The sequence below is a fragment of the Triturus cristatus genome, chromosome 11 (genome assembly GCF_964204655.1).
Source record: "Triturus cristatus chromosome 11, aTriCri1.1, whole genome shotgun sequence".
NCBI classification, from domain to species: Eukaryota; Metazoa; Chordata; class Amphibia; order Caudata; family Salamandridae; genus Triturus; species Triturus cristatus.
In genome coordinates this window covers 667,441,714-667,457,696 of record NC_140594.1, presented here as the reverse complement: position 1 = coordinate 667,457,696, position 15,983 = coordinate 667,441,714, and the positions used below count along the sequence as shown (strand labels likewise).

The following is a 15,983-nucleotide window of genomic DNA, read 5'->3' as shown; positions in this document are numbered from 1 at the left end:
CATCTTACTTCTACAGGACGGACCATGTCGGGTACGTGTCGGTCGCACGGTAAGGCTACAGACAGCTCTCGAAGAGCTGTCTGACCCGGGATTGGAATCGATCCCTCTGTAGAAACCTTTGGCCCTCATTGCATGTGGCCTAGAAAATGGTCTGGGCTTCCCCCCCCCCCCCATAGTAACAGATCACAGGGGCACCTGTGAAAAAGGACTTGCGGGGAATCAGTAATTCAGGATCAGATTTGCCCCATAATTTCTCATTTTTCCCTAGACCTCCTAGAGATGTGGCAGTTTTCAGCAGCTGAAATCTCCACATGAAAGTAGAAAACTACCAGCCTTATCTGAATTAAGAGGCCACTCATAATGAGGGCCTCAGTGGTTTTGAGCAGCCACAACAATAAACAAAGCACTGTTCCCTGGTGTGAAAAGAATGATAGAACAGTATGGCACCGGAAATTTGACTACTGTTTGAGAAATGTAACTATTCTATTTACCCTACTGAGTTTTGTTTTGGCTGCACACTCGACTGTATTTTATGCTGTGTAATATAGACAGATTTAAAACATGGAAAAAAAATTGCCTTAAGCATACCCTTGCCCCTCAAAAGTAAGCTTTAGACAGCCTGCAGAGAGGCATTATACATCTAACTTATCAGGCAGAAAATAGCCAACTATTTCAATGTACACTTGAGTATAATAATAGTTTATCCATAGACTGCCAGAACAGAACTTTCAACCAACATTGAGGTCTCATCAAGACTGTTCAAGATGACTGAGGTCTTTGACGTCAAGTGTGATGTTTTTTTTCCTCATAATCATGTGTATCAAAGGAGAATGGCCAGAATGTTTCTGAAAATACTGAAAGGAAATTGCCTTATCTAAGTGCCAGGAAACCAGAAAACACTGAATGAAGCAAAACATGGTAGAAAATCAACATAAAGGCAAATGTAGGAGCATATCAAAGACAGAAGGCCTATCTGTAGTCTACATACCGAATTCATAATGTCTTACACAGTTTTCTGTGGAAAAATTCAGTTTCAGTTAAGAAGCTAGTGTTAAAGAGCTGCATACTCGTAATTACTCTACAAATTTTTTTATGCAAGTATAATTTCTTAATTTTGAACCATATAAAATGAGCAACATGTACACAATTTCACATAGTATAACATTTCACATGATTTTTTCCCACAATACAGTGATTTAAATATAGATATTGCTAATGAATATTTTCTCCTTTATTAACACCTTTTCTCATTTGATTAGTCCTCTGTTGGTGTCTTCTGTGAATTCTTTGTCTTCTCTAAATTGTTATGCAAGACATACCCTTGAGATACTGGTGAATTTCGTTTTGTGTACACTTTGAGATTTAAAAAAAAGTGTGTATTTCGCAAACAATGTATTTGTACATTTCACACACTTCTAATACTTATCTGGGATTTGAACGGTGACTCTTTGATTTTCAAAGAAAGCATCTTCTGCTGGACCAGAAATAAGCTATTGTTTTACCTTTCTGATTACCCTTTTTAGACAATAGTGTATCAATGTCCCCGTCCGTGTGGTAAGCAGCTCATAATACAAAGAAAAAGAATCAAGTCTTCAGAATTCCTAAGTGGACTTATGGGAAGATTAGCATACATGCTCAAAAGCGTACTGTTTGTTATGTCCACATTACCAGCTTCTTGCAACCTTATTGAACAGTAAAATATAATCACAAATTGTAAACTGAGCCTAAGAACTTAGTTTTACAATGTCTGACTTTCCCACCTAGATACCTGAACTTAGTTTAGTTCACCAACACTTAAACGTGAAAGTCTCGGTTACTGTACCCCCACATAAGCTCACGCAGCTCTCTGGTTGATGTGATGTCAGTGTTTTCTAGGTCACTAACAGTTCTGAAAAGGTTTCAGGGATGTAGTGGTAATTTAAACTCGATTCCAGTCTTTAGAATATCACAGAAGTACTGCACTAAGTAAGAGACATTTTATTGTTACAATGTGTTTATTTCAGCTTTCTAATTCTGTTGTTTAGAACATGAAAAGTAACCACACAGAATATGATTACTATAGCACCAAGGCATGTGACCTACAATGAGAATAATATAAACATTTCCAACAGAGTAAGAAATTCATTTTTCAGCCTAGCAACCTAACACCTACTTCTATGCGCTTAGATTTAGTGGTGATTTCAGATGAATTTTATAGTAAATTGACCCTTCTTACCTTTTTAAGGAATGTATTGACATAATCATATATATCAGATAGATGTACTGATAAGATAAAAATACATCAATACAGACCACACTGTTTGGGTGATAATTGTTAATTGAACTTGTAAAAGACACCTGTCTCAGGCAACTGTCGCACGAGAAACATTTATTTGTGACACTACCAGGAGGATGTGATCGCTTTTGTATGTCACTGCTGAGGGAAATTACTTTCTGTTTATACATCATTGCCTTGGGATATGACATCTTTTATAGATTAGGTTTACAAGGATGTGACACATTAATGGGTCAAAGGAATGTGACATAAGTATTTTGCCTAGGAAGGTAAAGACCACCATGTTTTAGAATCTAGAAAGGAAGAGGTCGCCATTTTCCAAGAAGGCTGATGACAAAATGGAGTCCCAATAATGGACATAAAGGTTTCAGGTCAAAGTATCTGCATGACACAACAATCCATGTTAACCGGAATCTTACAATCAACCATTAAAGCATGAAAGCCAGCAAGGATGTAGCCAGGACAAACGCAAATGACTAGAAGTTTGCACATAGATGTCAGCAGGAGCTGCTCGGCCAAGTGAACGAATACAAAAGTCCCTGCAAGGAAAAATGTCACATAGAAAATCCAAGACTGAACATGCTGAAGAACAAGTTGTTTACCTTCGGTAACTTATTATCTGGCAGAGACATAGTCTAGCTGCAGATTCCTTAACTTTTGAATTTTCCCCTAGGTGTCAGACTGGAGTTGGAACTTTTTCAGCTGTACCTCTGCGTGCCGGGGGACGGTGTCGCACGACCCCATGATGACGTTGACTCTGTCAGTGGAGCCATTTAAGTCCCCTCCGGGGCACGGACGTCAATTTCTTCTGTGAAACCCTCCACGATAAAATACTGAGCCACTATCAAAACTGGCTGTGGAAACAGTGTGCCAAAAAAATCAGTATATCTTTAAAAAACATAATTAGAAAATGAAAATAAATCTTATAACAATACCCAGACAAGGCCCATAAGGAAAGACCCAATAGAGTGATGAAGCAATTGAAAATGAAAGGTATGGCAATACCAAGTGATTATTTAAGAAGTAAGACCGAGCGATCTATTGAATCACACAACTATGTGAAACAGTGATCACCGGTATATAAAACCGGTACTGAAAAGTGGTATAACTCCTATACTACAGGATGTTTGCAGAGCGAGGATTATGGGCAGGGTGTTAAGGGATCTGCGACTAGACTGTCTCTCTACCAGATAATATGTAACAGAAGATAAGTAACTTGTTAATCTGATAGACATCTAGCTGTAGATGCCTTAACTTTTTAATTAATAACCATAGCTATACCCACCCGGAAGAGGGTCTGCGAGCTAATCCTACAATAGTTCTCAAGAAAACCTGCTGGTTGAAATGAACCACAGACCAGACATGCATATGAATTAAACGAAAAAGATAATGGTTCCCTTTAAAAATAGTGGCAATGACCACAGATAATGTAAATAAGAAACAACCCAGCGGGCACAGAAAAACCAAAGCCTCAAGGGGAACAGGTTAATACCCTGTCAGAAGGAATCTGACAACAGTCAGATAATAGTATTTAACCCCCAAAGGGTAAGTGAGTCCTTGGACTAGAAGGGCCAAAGGCAAACCGAATGCCATGTAACCCACATTCTCTGCATCAGTAAAGAAATATCTGAAGGAAATCTGCCCTGATAACTCCAGAAGAGAAGGGATCCCAGAAACCATTCCCATTAACACCAAGGTGAATAAAGCCATTCATTGCAAGAGAGGAAGATCATTTCAGGTATCAAGACGGATAAACCTCAAAGTCGATCCCTAAACAAAGAATATTTACTCTTTGTTTTTTTGTGTTTTTTAGGCAAAATGACCACCAAACGATCCCCACATTGCATAGTGCCTGTATAGATGGAAAGATGGCAAACGGATATCAATCTGCTATAAATATTCATCAATTATACCCAGATCTATAGATGTACGTTCCACGCATACAAATGGCTCCGGCTTCAAAATAGAATATCAAATTCATTTGAATTACATGTAGCAGAACTATATCACTGCATGTGTAAACACATATGCAATACACTTCTGTAAACTCTGTGTACACACATAAATAAACAGAACTGAAAAAGGGTCCTAAAGTACCATACAATATAATATCAGAAGCAAAATCTCGCTCTCAATGAAACACCTTGTGTGACTTACTATTAAGATACTGCTGGCTGTCAAAAGTATCCTAACTGGCTTGTACCCCCTAATGAAAACCCACATGAAAATGAGCCCTTGCCAACAGCAAGCACTTATGACCGACTTCGGCCTAGAAGGTCAAATTGAATCAAATAAATCAGACCTCTGGACAATACCTTAAAAGGGGACCCAATTGCAGCAACTGTCCACAAGGCAGAAGAGCCAAAATCCAATCTGACTGTAAGGGCAGACAAGGGCTCATAATGCACATTTAGTTCTTACAAAGTCCCAGATTGTACTGTTATGATCCCTTAAAGAAAAAAAAGAAAAAAAAACATAGCAATAAACAGGAGTAGAGCCCGCTAACCCAAGTGAGACCGGGCGTAATATGCAACAAAAAACAACGTCTCAACTGGAGGGTATTTTAAAAGAAGGAAGAAAACAATTTGGCGAGGTGAGGTCAATCACAAGTGAACGGGAAAAGGGAGGGAGACCACAGCATGAGCCAAGGATAGATAAAATGAAGTTTTTATACAATTCTGCAAGTAGTTAATAAGCACTACAGTACATATATTTGTACAATGACTGTAACACACAAGGTGGGCACTGAACGTGCTAGTGAATTGTGAATGGCGCAGTGACACAAAGGTGCAAGTAACAGCATGAATGGCGCAATGGAAAAGAAATACAGTGGTCAACAAACAATGCAGATGTATACAATTATGTACAAAATTATTTTGATGGTTTATTTGACCACAGAAGTGCCTGAGTTCTAGGCTGTGTAGTCAACGGTGTTTCAACCTGGATAATTTCAGGTCATCATCAGGACATAGGTCAATAATTAGGGGGTAGTGCTTCTGGTAGAAACCAAAGGCGTTGTGTAAATTAGTAGATATAATGGTTGACGCTGTGTGATTCAAAGGGTTCCAGCATGAAATCCAAGGGGAGAAGGACGCGGGCTGGCAGGACGGCCAGAGGGTGTAGATGGAGGGGAGGCGTGGATTCCAGGGGGAACAGGTACTGGGCGCAAGGGCAGAGTTTAAGTAAGCGTCCCAGACGAGGTATAAAACAATCTAGAAGGGTGAAGGAGAGTAGATCAATCCTGGAGCGAGGAACGAAACCTCTGGGCCGTTACATGTCTCTATAAGACATACTGTAAGTCATTAGCAATTCATACCAGCATACTGAACTTCTTCGAAGAAGCATGTCAAAATGTAAATTTTCTAACCGGAAGACACATCTGCAAATGACCTCTTGAGCATGTAGCCCATTTCAGGAGGAACATGAAAAAGGAAAAACTATTCCTCAGGTATTCTTGTACCACATAAACTGTTCAAGACAATATTGAAACTATAACATGTGCTTCTCGCAGGAATACCAATCTGGTGTAAACAAAAGGTGGGTCTGTCAATGCCCTGACAAGACTAGTTCCTTGAAAAACAAAAATCCTGTCTCACCTATAAAACCCAAGTATATGGACAACACTAAAGAACATCTAAATAGAAAAAGAGTAATTATGACTGTATCACTCTGACTATCTCTGGAGTGCCTTAATGCCGAATTGGCCTGAGCCACAAAAAGATGGGTACCATCAAAATGCATATCGACCAAAGTCACCTGGACAGCCTCTGAAAAACGTGAAGTTCTTTATCATGCAAGATGCCAAAGTGCAACAGAGGATTCCATGGCCCCCTATTGTATCAGTAGTATCCATGCCACATCTAATTATCAGCTGAGCTGCCTGTTGGCCATCTCTAATCAGCTTTTCAATATCAGAACAGAGGTCATCCTGAAGTGATGACAACATAGTCTGCATAGAGTCCCACAAAGCGTGTTAAAAATGCCCAAGAACACAAGACTTGTTGGTAGACCTTAAAGCAGAACTTGCAGAAGCAAATATGCATTTGCCTCATGCATCTTGACTCCTAGAGTCTCTATTCAATTGAGTCTTAGGTGAAGAATATATATTCTGTGAGTCTGTAGCATCCTAAACTACCAGACTACGAGTGGTAGGATGCCTGAGGAGACAAACTGGGATTCCTGGAGCAGGCAGGTGCCTGTGAGATATATCTCAGTCCACTGAGACTACTGAATCAGGCTTGGCCCAAGTTCCTAACAATATGTCGAACAGGGCTTCACTGTATGGAGGAACAGACTCTTCCCCTGTCTGACCTTGGTAAAGGACATCAGTCAGATGGTTAGTGGACTTCTGCATCGTAGGCAGTGACAACTCTAAAACTACAGCCACTCTCCTCAACATATCGGCAAATAAGGAACTTGCCTCAGAGACTAGGAGGGGAAAGTAGCCCTGAGGCTGGAGAAGACTCCAGCCCACTAGCCTTTCAAAGTGCAGTTATTCAACTCTTCTCCACCAAAGATGGAATAATCTCAGGGATGGGCTGAAAAAACCCATACTCCCTTGCATCACCTGTCAAAAGGTGACGTCCTGAAGTCTCACCTTGAGAAGGAAGTGAAAATGCCACATTTTCCCTAGTTTACTCTATCGATTCTGCACCCAATGCTGAGCAGGTGACCCTTAAACTTTCGATAGGAGAAGGAGAAGTGACATAGATCAGTGCAGTCGAGATCAGTGCCATAGCTGGCTTGTCAAGAGCGGATGCCGAAGGCAAAGCCCCCCAGAGGGCCGTGCACTGGTGCCGTAGCGGAGTTGGCCAACGCCGACTGGCACCGCCCCAATGACTCAGATGGCCCAAACGACACCGAGGGTGAACCCACTGGTGTGTCTCCACTCACCTCTTTGGGGCCCTGGGGCGCTCCAGCAGAATGTGGGTGCCCACAGAAAATTATAATACCCCTCATTTGGGCCATCGATGCCACGGCTCATGGAAAGAAGAAAAAACACGGGCAGAGTCACATACAGCCTCCTCAACAGGCAAGTGAGAGGAGCAATGGGAGATGGAGTCTCCACACAGCAAAGCTGGAGGGTTCAGTGACTTCAAAAGCCTGTGTTTACCTTTGGATGTCTCTGGAGATCGACGTCCTTGAGAACTGCTCTGGCTCCTGGAACAGACCTCGCTATGAGAAGAAAAAGACCAAGGCCGTGAAGTCTCAGAGGACCCAGTCAGACATGCCGTCAGCAACTTCATACAGCGTTCCTTGAGCGCCTTCAGCTTCAGCCTCTGGCTGGAGCCACAATCCTTGGAGTTTTCCCAAACAACGCAAACAAACGGAATGCAGGTATGTAGCTTACATTTGTCGAGTACAGGACCCAAAAGGTTTCAATTCAAAGGTTAAGGAACCTATGGCTAGATGTCTCTTTCAGATATATACCTATAATCCTGCCACAGATGATCTCCAAGGCCGTGGGGGGATTCATTGTTGCTGATAGAGGCACAAAGTCTACAATATGATAAGCATTCACTTATCACTTTTCAGTAATAACCAAGGTTATATCAGCACTTTGAAATTCAGGCTGAACAGATGTGTAAGTAAATGGTCAAGCAAACAAGACAGGTCCACAAAGGTCCTTGAGAACTCAAGCTTCTGATCTACAGGAGACACATTATCCTTTGGGTCACAAGGAGATCTTTCTGTGAAGGACTAGCCTTAGATACCCTCTTGAAGCTCCAGATATTGGAACTGCACAACAAAGCCTTGTTAAATTCTTACAAAGAAATGTAACTTCTCACTGAACATTTAGCACAAGGCACAGACTAATAACTTTAATAAGAAATCGTCCCTTAAGATTTCTAGCATCAGTTCGACTCCCAGCCCCCAATTTGCTATTGGGGGTTATGTGTTACGAATAACCACTTGCAATTGTTTCAATTAAATTATAATTCCTTGCTTGCCAAATTTAAAAACACTATTGGTAGATGATTTCTACTTCCTTACACATTGATCAGTAGGGTGGCTTTATTTAAAATGTCTAATTTGCCTTTATATTTTTAATCTTCTTATTAACATTAGTAATTCATATTTTAGAGAGATAGATCTACTGATTAAAACATAAAATGGAATAAGAAACATCCTAGGATAAAGCTTTCAATACTACTATTGCTAAAATCCAGGGATGACTTCTGTGCTTTCATTTTCAGACCTACCATCAGGCTGCACTATTGGATAATGTGATTCAACTTTCATTGGAGACAGCAGTTTTTGATAACTTTTTATTAATAGGTATGGTGAAAGAATCAGCAATTGATCTACCAGTATTATTAAAAATAGCAAATCTTCCCAAAATGACCAGGTACACGATGCTTCATGTATTGGAAAGTTGTTATTCAGGCTTTTTTTAAATACATGTCAGGTTCCAGTTTGCCATGTGTTTACCTGAATGCAGGATGGCAAATGTTTAGGACTTCTTCTGTCTAAGCTCAGTTAGGAATCCTGGAAGGCCAAGGGGTTCACTAAGATTGGTGACTTTTTCATGGGGCAAAAACCGATAATATGGGAGGAAATAATTGTACAACTTGGGACAGAGCCATTCGCTAATGTTCAGTTTCATGGAGATATCAGGTTTTTTAAGGTCAAATTATCAGTAGATGAGTGAGGCGGCACAAGTGTTAGGCCTTCTCTTAGTAAACAACAAATTGACGGAAGTGGGCAATTGGTGTCGGGCGTTACACAAGTACTCTACTCTTGCTTTGGTTCCTGAATTTTTGGAGTAAAGTTTATAAAAACGACTAATTGCAAGACAACAACAGGGAAATGAAAATATGTTTCAGAGATGGGTAAATCCTTGAGGTCAGCTAATTTTAAAATAATGTATTTTTTGTCAAGATGGTTAGCATATTATACCCTCAAACCCTGCATCTGATGTTTCAGTCAATCCCTGATCAATGTTTTTGGTGCCAACTAAACTATACAGGAGATTGGTTGCATATTTTCTTATTTAATGCCCTGCGCTGTGTCAATTCTGGAATAATTCTTTCAAGAGCGTAGTAAATGTCCTCATCTGGCAATAGTGCCAGAAGCTACTTTTGTATTATTTGGCTCGTCATACGTTATTAGTAGGGCCAATAAGCATTTATAATATTTTATTTGTGTTGCCATTTCAGTTGCACACTCCTTGATATTGCAATATTGGAGAACGTAAAAAATCCCAACCACCTGAACTTTGGTATGCTAAAATGAAGATGACTACAGTCTCCGAGGAGGCATATGCATGACGAGTTGGTTACTTGGCAAAAAGCTTGGCAATTTTGAAAGTATTCGAATCCAGTGAGCATAATTTCTCTTCATGAATAGGTTTTCAATCAATTTGTGAGTTGGCTCATGATTTCCAAGATTCCAATATCTTATTGTAAAGCATATAGCCACTAATGCATTCTATTAAGTAACCAGTAAATGTATGTGTTGGTGCCCAGTTTTACAGCGTTTTTGCTAGGGTGCTAGGTATGATAGAAAAACAGCTAGAGTTAGTTTTATTAGGAAACAGTGAAGACTCTTTAGTGGTTAGGAATTAAAGCTTACAGAATACAAGTTATCCCATGATTGCACTCTCTTAAGGTTTAAAATCATTAGCAAAATTACTTGAATAAGTCACTAATGCATTTTATGAATGAGTTTTAAATCTATGTGCTTGTTTACGTTCTATAGCACTTTTGTATTGTACTATTCATTGTTCAATGTTTAATAAGAGAAGGTTTGGAGTTAGTTTTGCTAGGGGATAGTGATGGCTTTCTGATGGTTTGGAACAAAAGCCTTTAAGGGGCGGGCTATTTCATAAATAGAACTTGGCTAAGGTTTTGTCAATCCTACATATTTATGATGTTTTCAATGTCACTGCACTATAGAACTAGAGCACTGTGAGAAGTTGGCCTGGTATATGATGTCCACTAATTAAAGTGGGTACCTTGCACCAGTACAAACAACTCTTATGGTGATTTAAGAGGTAAAGGATAACCTTAGAAAGCTATCCAAGTGGTAGCTACGGAGAGCAGAACTAGAGCACTTTACTATCTTGTACATTTTTAGGTAGGATGGAGGCATTATCAAGGATTTGCTGCTAACATCAATTGCATTTGATAGAAAGTTTTGCTTAATTATGTGTGATGAGATTGTATTCTCGACAGCTGTTTTTTTCGCTTCTCATATTCTGCTCAATAAAAAATAAAAAACTTTAATGAGAAACAAAAAGTAAATCTTTGTCTGAGGATCCCAGGTTTACGTATAGCAATCCAGTGCAGAGCTGCAACTAGCCATCAGTGCAGGTCATCATTTGCATGCTAAGATTCATAACATGGGCATGGGATTCATGTTTCTTATGACACCTCTCAGATAGGTCAAATGTCAATACACTTCGCCCACAAATACACACACTGAGGATTTATGTAGCCTGAGGAGAATAGGATGAGGTTATTGGAAATTCTGATTTCATAAAAAGTCTAAAGTGAAGAACAGTAACAATCTCAAAGGGATGAAAAAAACAACTATTTCTTCCTTCACATAATGAGGAAAAGAATCTTAATCAGCTCACCAAGGTTTTATATTCTAGCACCATTACCTCTGAGGGGTTCCAGAGTTCCAAAGCTCATCCCAAACCTTGATAAGAAATACCTTAAAGATAAGGGGTGGGGTTTATCTGTAGAGCAAATCCCCAGCCTCCTCTTTTGTGTAAAACAAAAAGGCACACACCTAGCCTCATGCAGTGTAAAAGGGGATTGACTCACAGCTACCTATCAGCTGCTCTCCTCTTCACAGGGTCCATGACTGTGAAAGAGACTAGGGTGGATGAAAAACAGTCACTAAGCTCAGAAAACTTGGATGCTTACAATTTTGTACAGGACTTCTACAGGACTCGAACTACCATAGCATAGCTTGGAGAGCTCCCAATCCTTTGTGTGATAAACCATCAGCATATCAGTCTGCTTGGCTAAGTGATATTAACATTCTACTACGAAATGTGGTTTTTGGGTGAAACTTCCAAAATGAGATGACTGTATTATTGAACTGGGTCTTGTAACTTCCTTATAAAAGCCTTCACTAAAATTTCAATTATACTAGTAATATATTATTTGAAAGTATTTATATTTGTGCTGTCAGTAAACATTCACTATGTGTGTGCAAATTTCTTATTGTATTTTTTTATAGCATTGGTGTTTTATGGAATTTTTTTGTCTGAAATAAACTATTATTATAACATGTGCATAGGGCAAGGACTAGAATAAGGTACAGTAAGAATATAAGCTAGGGAGAGGGTAAGAATAGGGTTGGGATTGGGGTAACATTTAAGATGGGGTAAGGAATTAGGTTTAGAGGTTGATTGTGAGTAAGAGAATTCGATGATGGAAGGATGGCGTATGCAATGATGTAAGAAGATGGTGTGTAAAAACGGTGGTATCCCATAGTAAAGGAGATACACTTGTGTAGAATTCACAAATATAGTTGTAATAGTAATGATAAGAAAGGGACTTTTACGGCTTTGCTATTGTATTGTTCATAGCCACTCAATGTTAGCCACAACGTTTTCCCTTTGTTTTACCTCTTCCTTTTAGAATATAAAAAAATAGATTGTTTGCATACAATTGAGAAAGGAAGGAGATATGGTCCATAAGACAAATAATTAGTATAGTGTTTCCCAAATTGTGGGTCAGGACCTACTAGTGGGTTGCTAAACATTTTTTGGTAAATGGTGAAGGTCCAAAAAATAAATAAAGATGCCTTTAAACTCTGTTTTTAGCTGGTCACATTTGCTACTTTAATGATAGAGGTCAAATATCAGGCTATGTCTTCTGGCAAACCACTGCTTGTTTTTAATTGTGTTAGGCTCCTCTCAATTTGAGTCAGAGAAAGAAAAGTATAGAGAATTATATGACACTCGTGCTTGGGGACAGTGTATGTGAAAGGGAAGGTTATAGGATGTAATTTTTTGTAACACAACAAAAAATAAATATCAGTAAGTGAACTGTACACATTCAGCAGTTCGGAAAGCAAAAATGAAGCATATGTGTTTTTGGAATTGCGAAGTATGATAAACAGATTTAATAGGATCAAAACTAATCAAGAAACGTTTACTTGGTGAAGAGCAAATGATAAATATTCACTGAAACACAATTTCTATGCATCATCATGTGTGCAATATTGTTCCATCAGTAAAACTGTATGTTTGTGCAAATGTAATGGCCAATTCAATCGAAAACGTGCTGTCTCTTAAGGCTAATGCGCTACTGAATGATGCTCCCGATAAATTAAAAATCGCCCCCCATGTCAATTAAAGCTAGATGAGTCAAGAAAGTTTGCCATGCTAATAAGTGGATTGTGGTTCTAAAAAGTTTCAGAAGCACTGATTTAGAGGTTATGACATGCAGACGGAAACTGATTAACAGATAATACGGAGGACGATTAGTAGAAGAGGACTTTACACCTTATAAACAATGCCACAGAGTGCTTCATTTTGAGTTCCCTGTTATCTCTGTGAATCGATAAGATGGCCAAATTTAATAAAAGTGACCGAACTTGCTGCGTGAGATAATGAGGATTACAAACATTTGTCCTAGGATTTAGGAATTACACACAAACTGTAATACTGGGTTCAATTCCGCAAGAGGCAGGTGGTTAATGTTTCAGGCCCTTTTTAGTTCAAACATTCAAGACCACTTGTATATACTTTAGTATATACTTATTATATACTTATATGTGTATATACTTTGTGGGTTCTGGAGATCAGCCCTAGGACTTGTATGCTTCCACTTGGACTTTTTTTCTGTTCAACTGCCGCTATTTAACTGTCTTGATAGAAAACGACCAACAGAGGTCAGTAAAATACCAGAATTGCATTCTGCTGAGGAACTTTCTTTTTTTAATTTATCTGGCAACTGCCTCTATTTAACTTTCTTGATAGAAAACGATCAGCAGAGGTCAGTAAAATACCAGAATCACTTTAGCATTCTCTAGATTCCTGTCCATAAAAAATTGTCTTCCTTGAGCACCCATAGACAATAATATTTTTTTCAAATCTTGTATTTTCAGTGATATGACAACCGAAGGCCCCGATTACATATTAAAACAGAGCTTTGGACCATACCATTTCATGCTGAAATGCAATATTTCTCTCCATGTGTTCTCAAACCTGGCCTGTCACGCAGTTTGGTGGTTACTTTCCCTCCATGTTGAAGAACAGTAGATGTTTCAGCACCCAGGCTAATGTGCTGCATAGCTAAATACATATAAAGTCCCAAAGGCGAGACCGATTGCACTGCAATTGCTTGTTTCCTCAGGTATGGGGAGTGGTCTGGCAGCCGGGGGAAAAAGCATGGCAGATATCCTTTCACTATGGGGAATTTTTTCTGCTCAACCCTAGATGAAGTAAGAGGGCATCAGGAGTAAGAGGCACTATGTGCCTACAGCCCAAGCAGCTCCTCAAAGGTCTCTGGGCTAAGTTTGTCTGGGGCATTAATTGTTGGGTCTGGAGTTTGAGGACGAAGAGCCACAACAAAACCTGTTTTTGCCCAGAGCAGTATTTCTCTTGGGGATATTACTCCGGGCAACTTTTAATGAGGGCCCAAATGGCAAATTATCGCAATCAGACCAGGAGGGTACTGGGGAATTATAGTTGTAAATCATAATTATTGTGTCTGTCACTATCTATGTGGTGCCATCATATTTGGTGCAAGCCTTTACCTTCATTCTACAAAGAAAACAATCTCTGGGCCATGAGGCATGGTTGTAAATGCAGCCTTTAGCTGTGAAGCCCTGCATGTACTCTGTGTTATGCATAACATTAAACATTTAATAATGCCTCTCTAAATTCTTCTCCAGGCATAATGGAACTAGGACATCAGCTGCAGAATCTCATTGCTGAAGTTACTTGCCTGATTTGTGGAGAATATTTTAAAGATCCAGTAACCACAATGTGTGGACACAACTTTTGTGAAACTTGTATCACTCGGAGGTGGGGGAAGGTGCCTAGAAACCTGTCCTGTCCAGTGTGCAGAGCAAAATTGAAAACAAAACAACTTCAACATAACAGGCAACTGGGAAATGTAGCAGCTGTAATCAGACAAATGAATAGAAGAAAGAGGAAAATCGAAAATAGAAATCTCTGTGATGAACACGAAGAAGAACTAACACTCTTCTGCAGGGATGACCGAGAACCCATCTGTGTGGTCTGTGGACAGGCGGGGGATCACAGGTCTCATGATGTGTGTCCCATAGAAGAGGCTGCCCTACAGTATAAGGTACGTGCAAAGCAGATCCTAGGGGCACTGATCACTAACTATGTTAAACATTCTAGGTTGTTGCTCCATAGCAGATGGTATTTATATTCAATGGGGGCTATCAGAGCCCACTCTTTATGCTGTGCAGATAGACAGGGTATCTGGGCATTTCTTTTTTACATCTACAAATCAAACCATTATTTGAAAAATCTCTGAGGTAGCGCATGTGCTCTTGACTGAAGAGCTTTGAAATACAGACAATTACTGCCCTATGTTTCCAAGCTTTGCTGTTTGCAGGCAATCGCTTTTGACGCAGGTACATAAATTGTGCATGAGAGAGCAGGTGCCAGATTTACTAACACTTCATGCAACACAGTGTAGCAAGGCAACTTGATGCGCTCGTTGCTTGCAAGGGAGAGAGCAGAAATGCACCATATCCACACAAATGCAGCATACATCTGATAGTGCTGGTGCACTTCAGGCAGCCTAGTGTCAATGCAGGTACATTTGCACCATGGTGCAAGGCTGCCTGCATTACAAGGGGAAGTGTTTTTGTGCAGGAAGGGATAACCTCCTGCAAAAAAACTATCTCTCTAGACATTTTCCACTTTCTATGTGTGCTGCGGATTGTAGGAAATAATGGGAGAAAAAAAGATTTTTCTCCTTGTTACACCATTCTCTTGGTAAACCAGAAATTGCAAGTAAACAAATGGGTGAATGCATAGGAACGCCCATGCTTCACCCATGGAATGCCTCTCAGAATGAAATGTAACACAATGCAAAGCAAGTCGCTGTATTGCGTAACCTTTTTTTACAAAGCCATGCAAGGTAGCACAAATTCCCCCTTGCGTGGCTTTGTAAATATTTACTAGCATTTTGTATCATGCATCAGCCACAAAAGTGGGCAACCATGAAGGAAAATGTTAGTAAATCTGTCCCTAAGCGGCATATTAAGCAAACTTTCATGTAGCTCAGCAAGCCGCTTTGCTGCACAGCGTGAAACAGCAAGGGCAGGCATGCTCCATATTTAAAATTATACATTGCATTCCTGTCCTTTTCTTGCACTCATGCACACACCACTGCCCAGCACCAACGCAGGCACTCTTGCACCTGATACAAGGGTGCCAGTGTTGCAGAAAGGATTGTTTTGTGGAGGAAGAGGCACTTTCTTGCACAAAAACATTTCTCTGAGGCATTTCCCTCTCTCTATGTGTGCTGCAGAATGTAGCACACATAGAGGAAAAAACTAGGAGAAATAATGACATTTCTCCTTGTTATGCCTCACCTGGGGATTCAAGGTATTTTGATGTATTCCCAGGTCACCAGGAATAGTAAGTCTGGGAATGCCCCTAAATCCATGGTTGGATGCATGGGAACACCCACGCTTCACCCATGAAATGCATCCCTTGTGCAGAGTAATGCAACGCAGCGAGTTGTGCTGCATTGCG

The 15,983-nt window shown here is 39.9% G+C and overlaps 1 protein-coding gene across 8 annotated transcripts in view; it reads left to right on the top strand.

Moving 5' to 3' along the window:
- Positions 1 to 15,983, top strand: part of LOC146785286 (E3 ubiquitin-protein ligase TRIM39-like) — a 581,054-nt gene that overhangs the window by 243,058 nt on the left and 322,013 nt on the right. For all 8 annotated transcript variants that reach the window (XM_085634252.1, XM_085634253.1, XM_085634255.1 and 5 more), the window contains one exon: positions 14,138 to 14,556. In XM_085634252.1, the coding sequence (XP_085490378.1) occupies positions 14,143 to 14,556 (414 nt within the window). In that variant the 5' untranslated portion in view covers positions 14,138 to 14,142. The remainder of the gene's footprint in view (positions 1 to 14,137; positions 14,557 to 15,983) is intronic.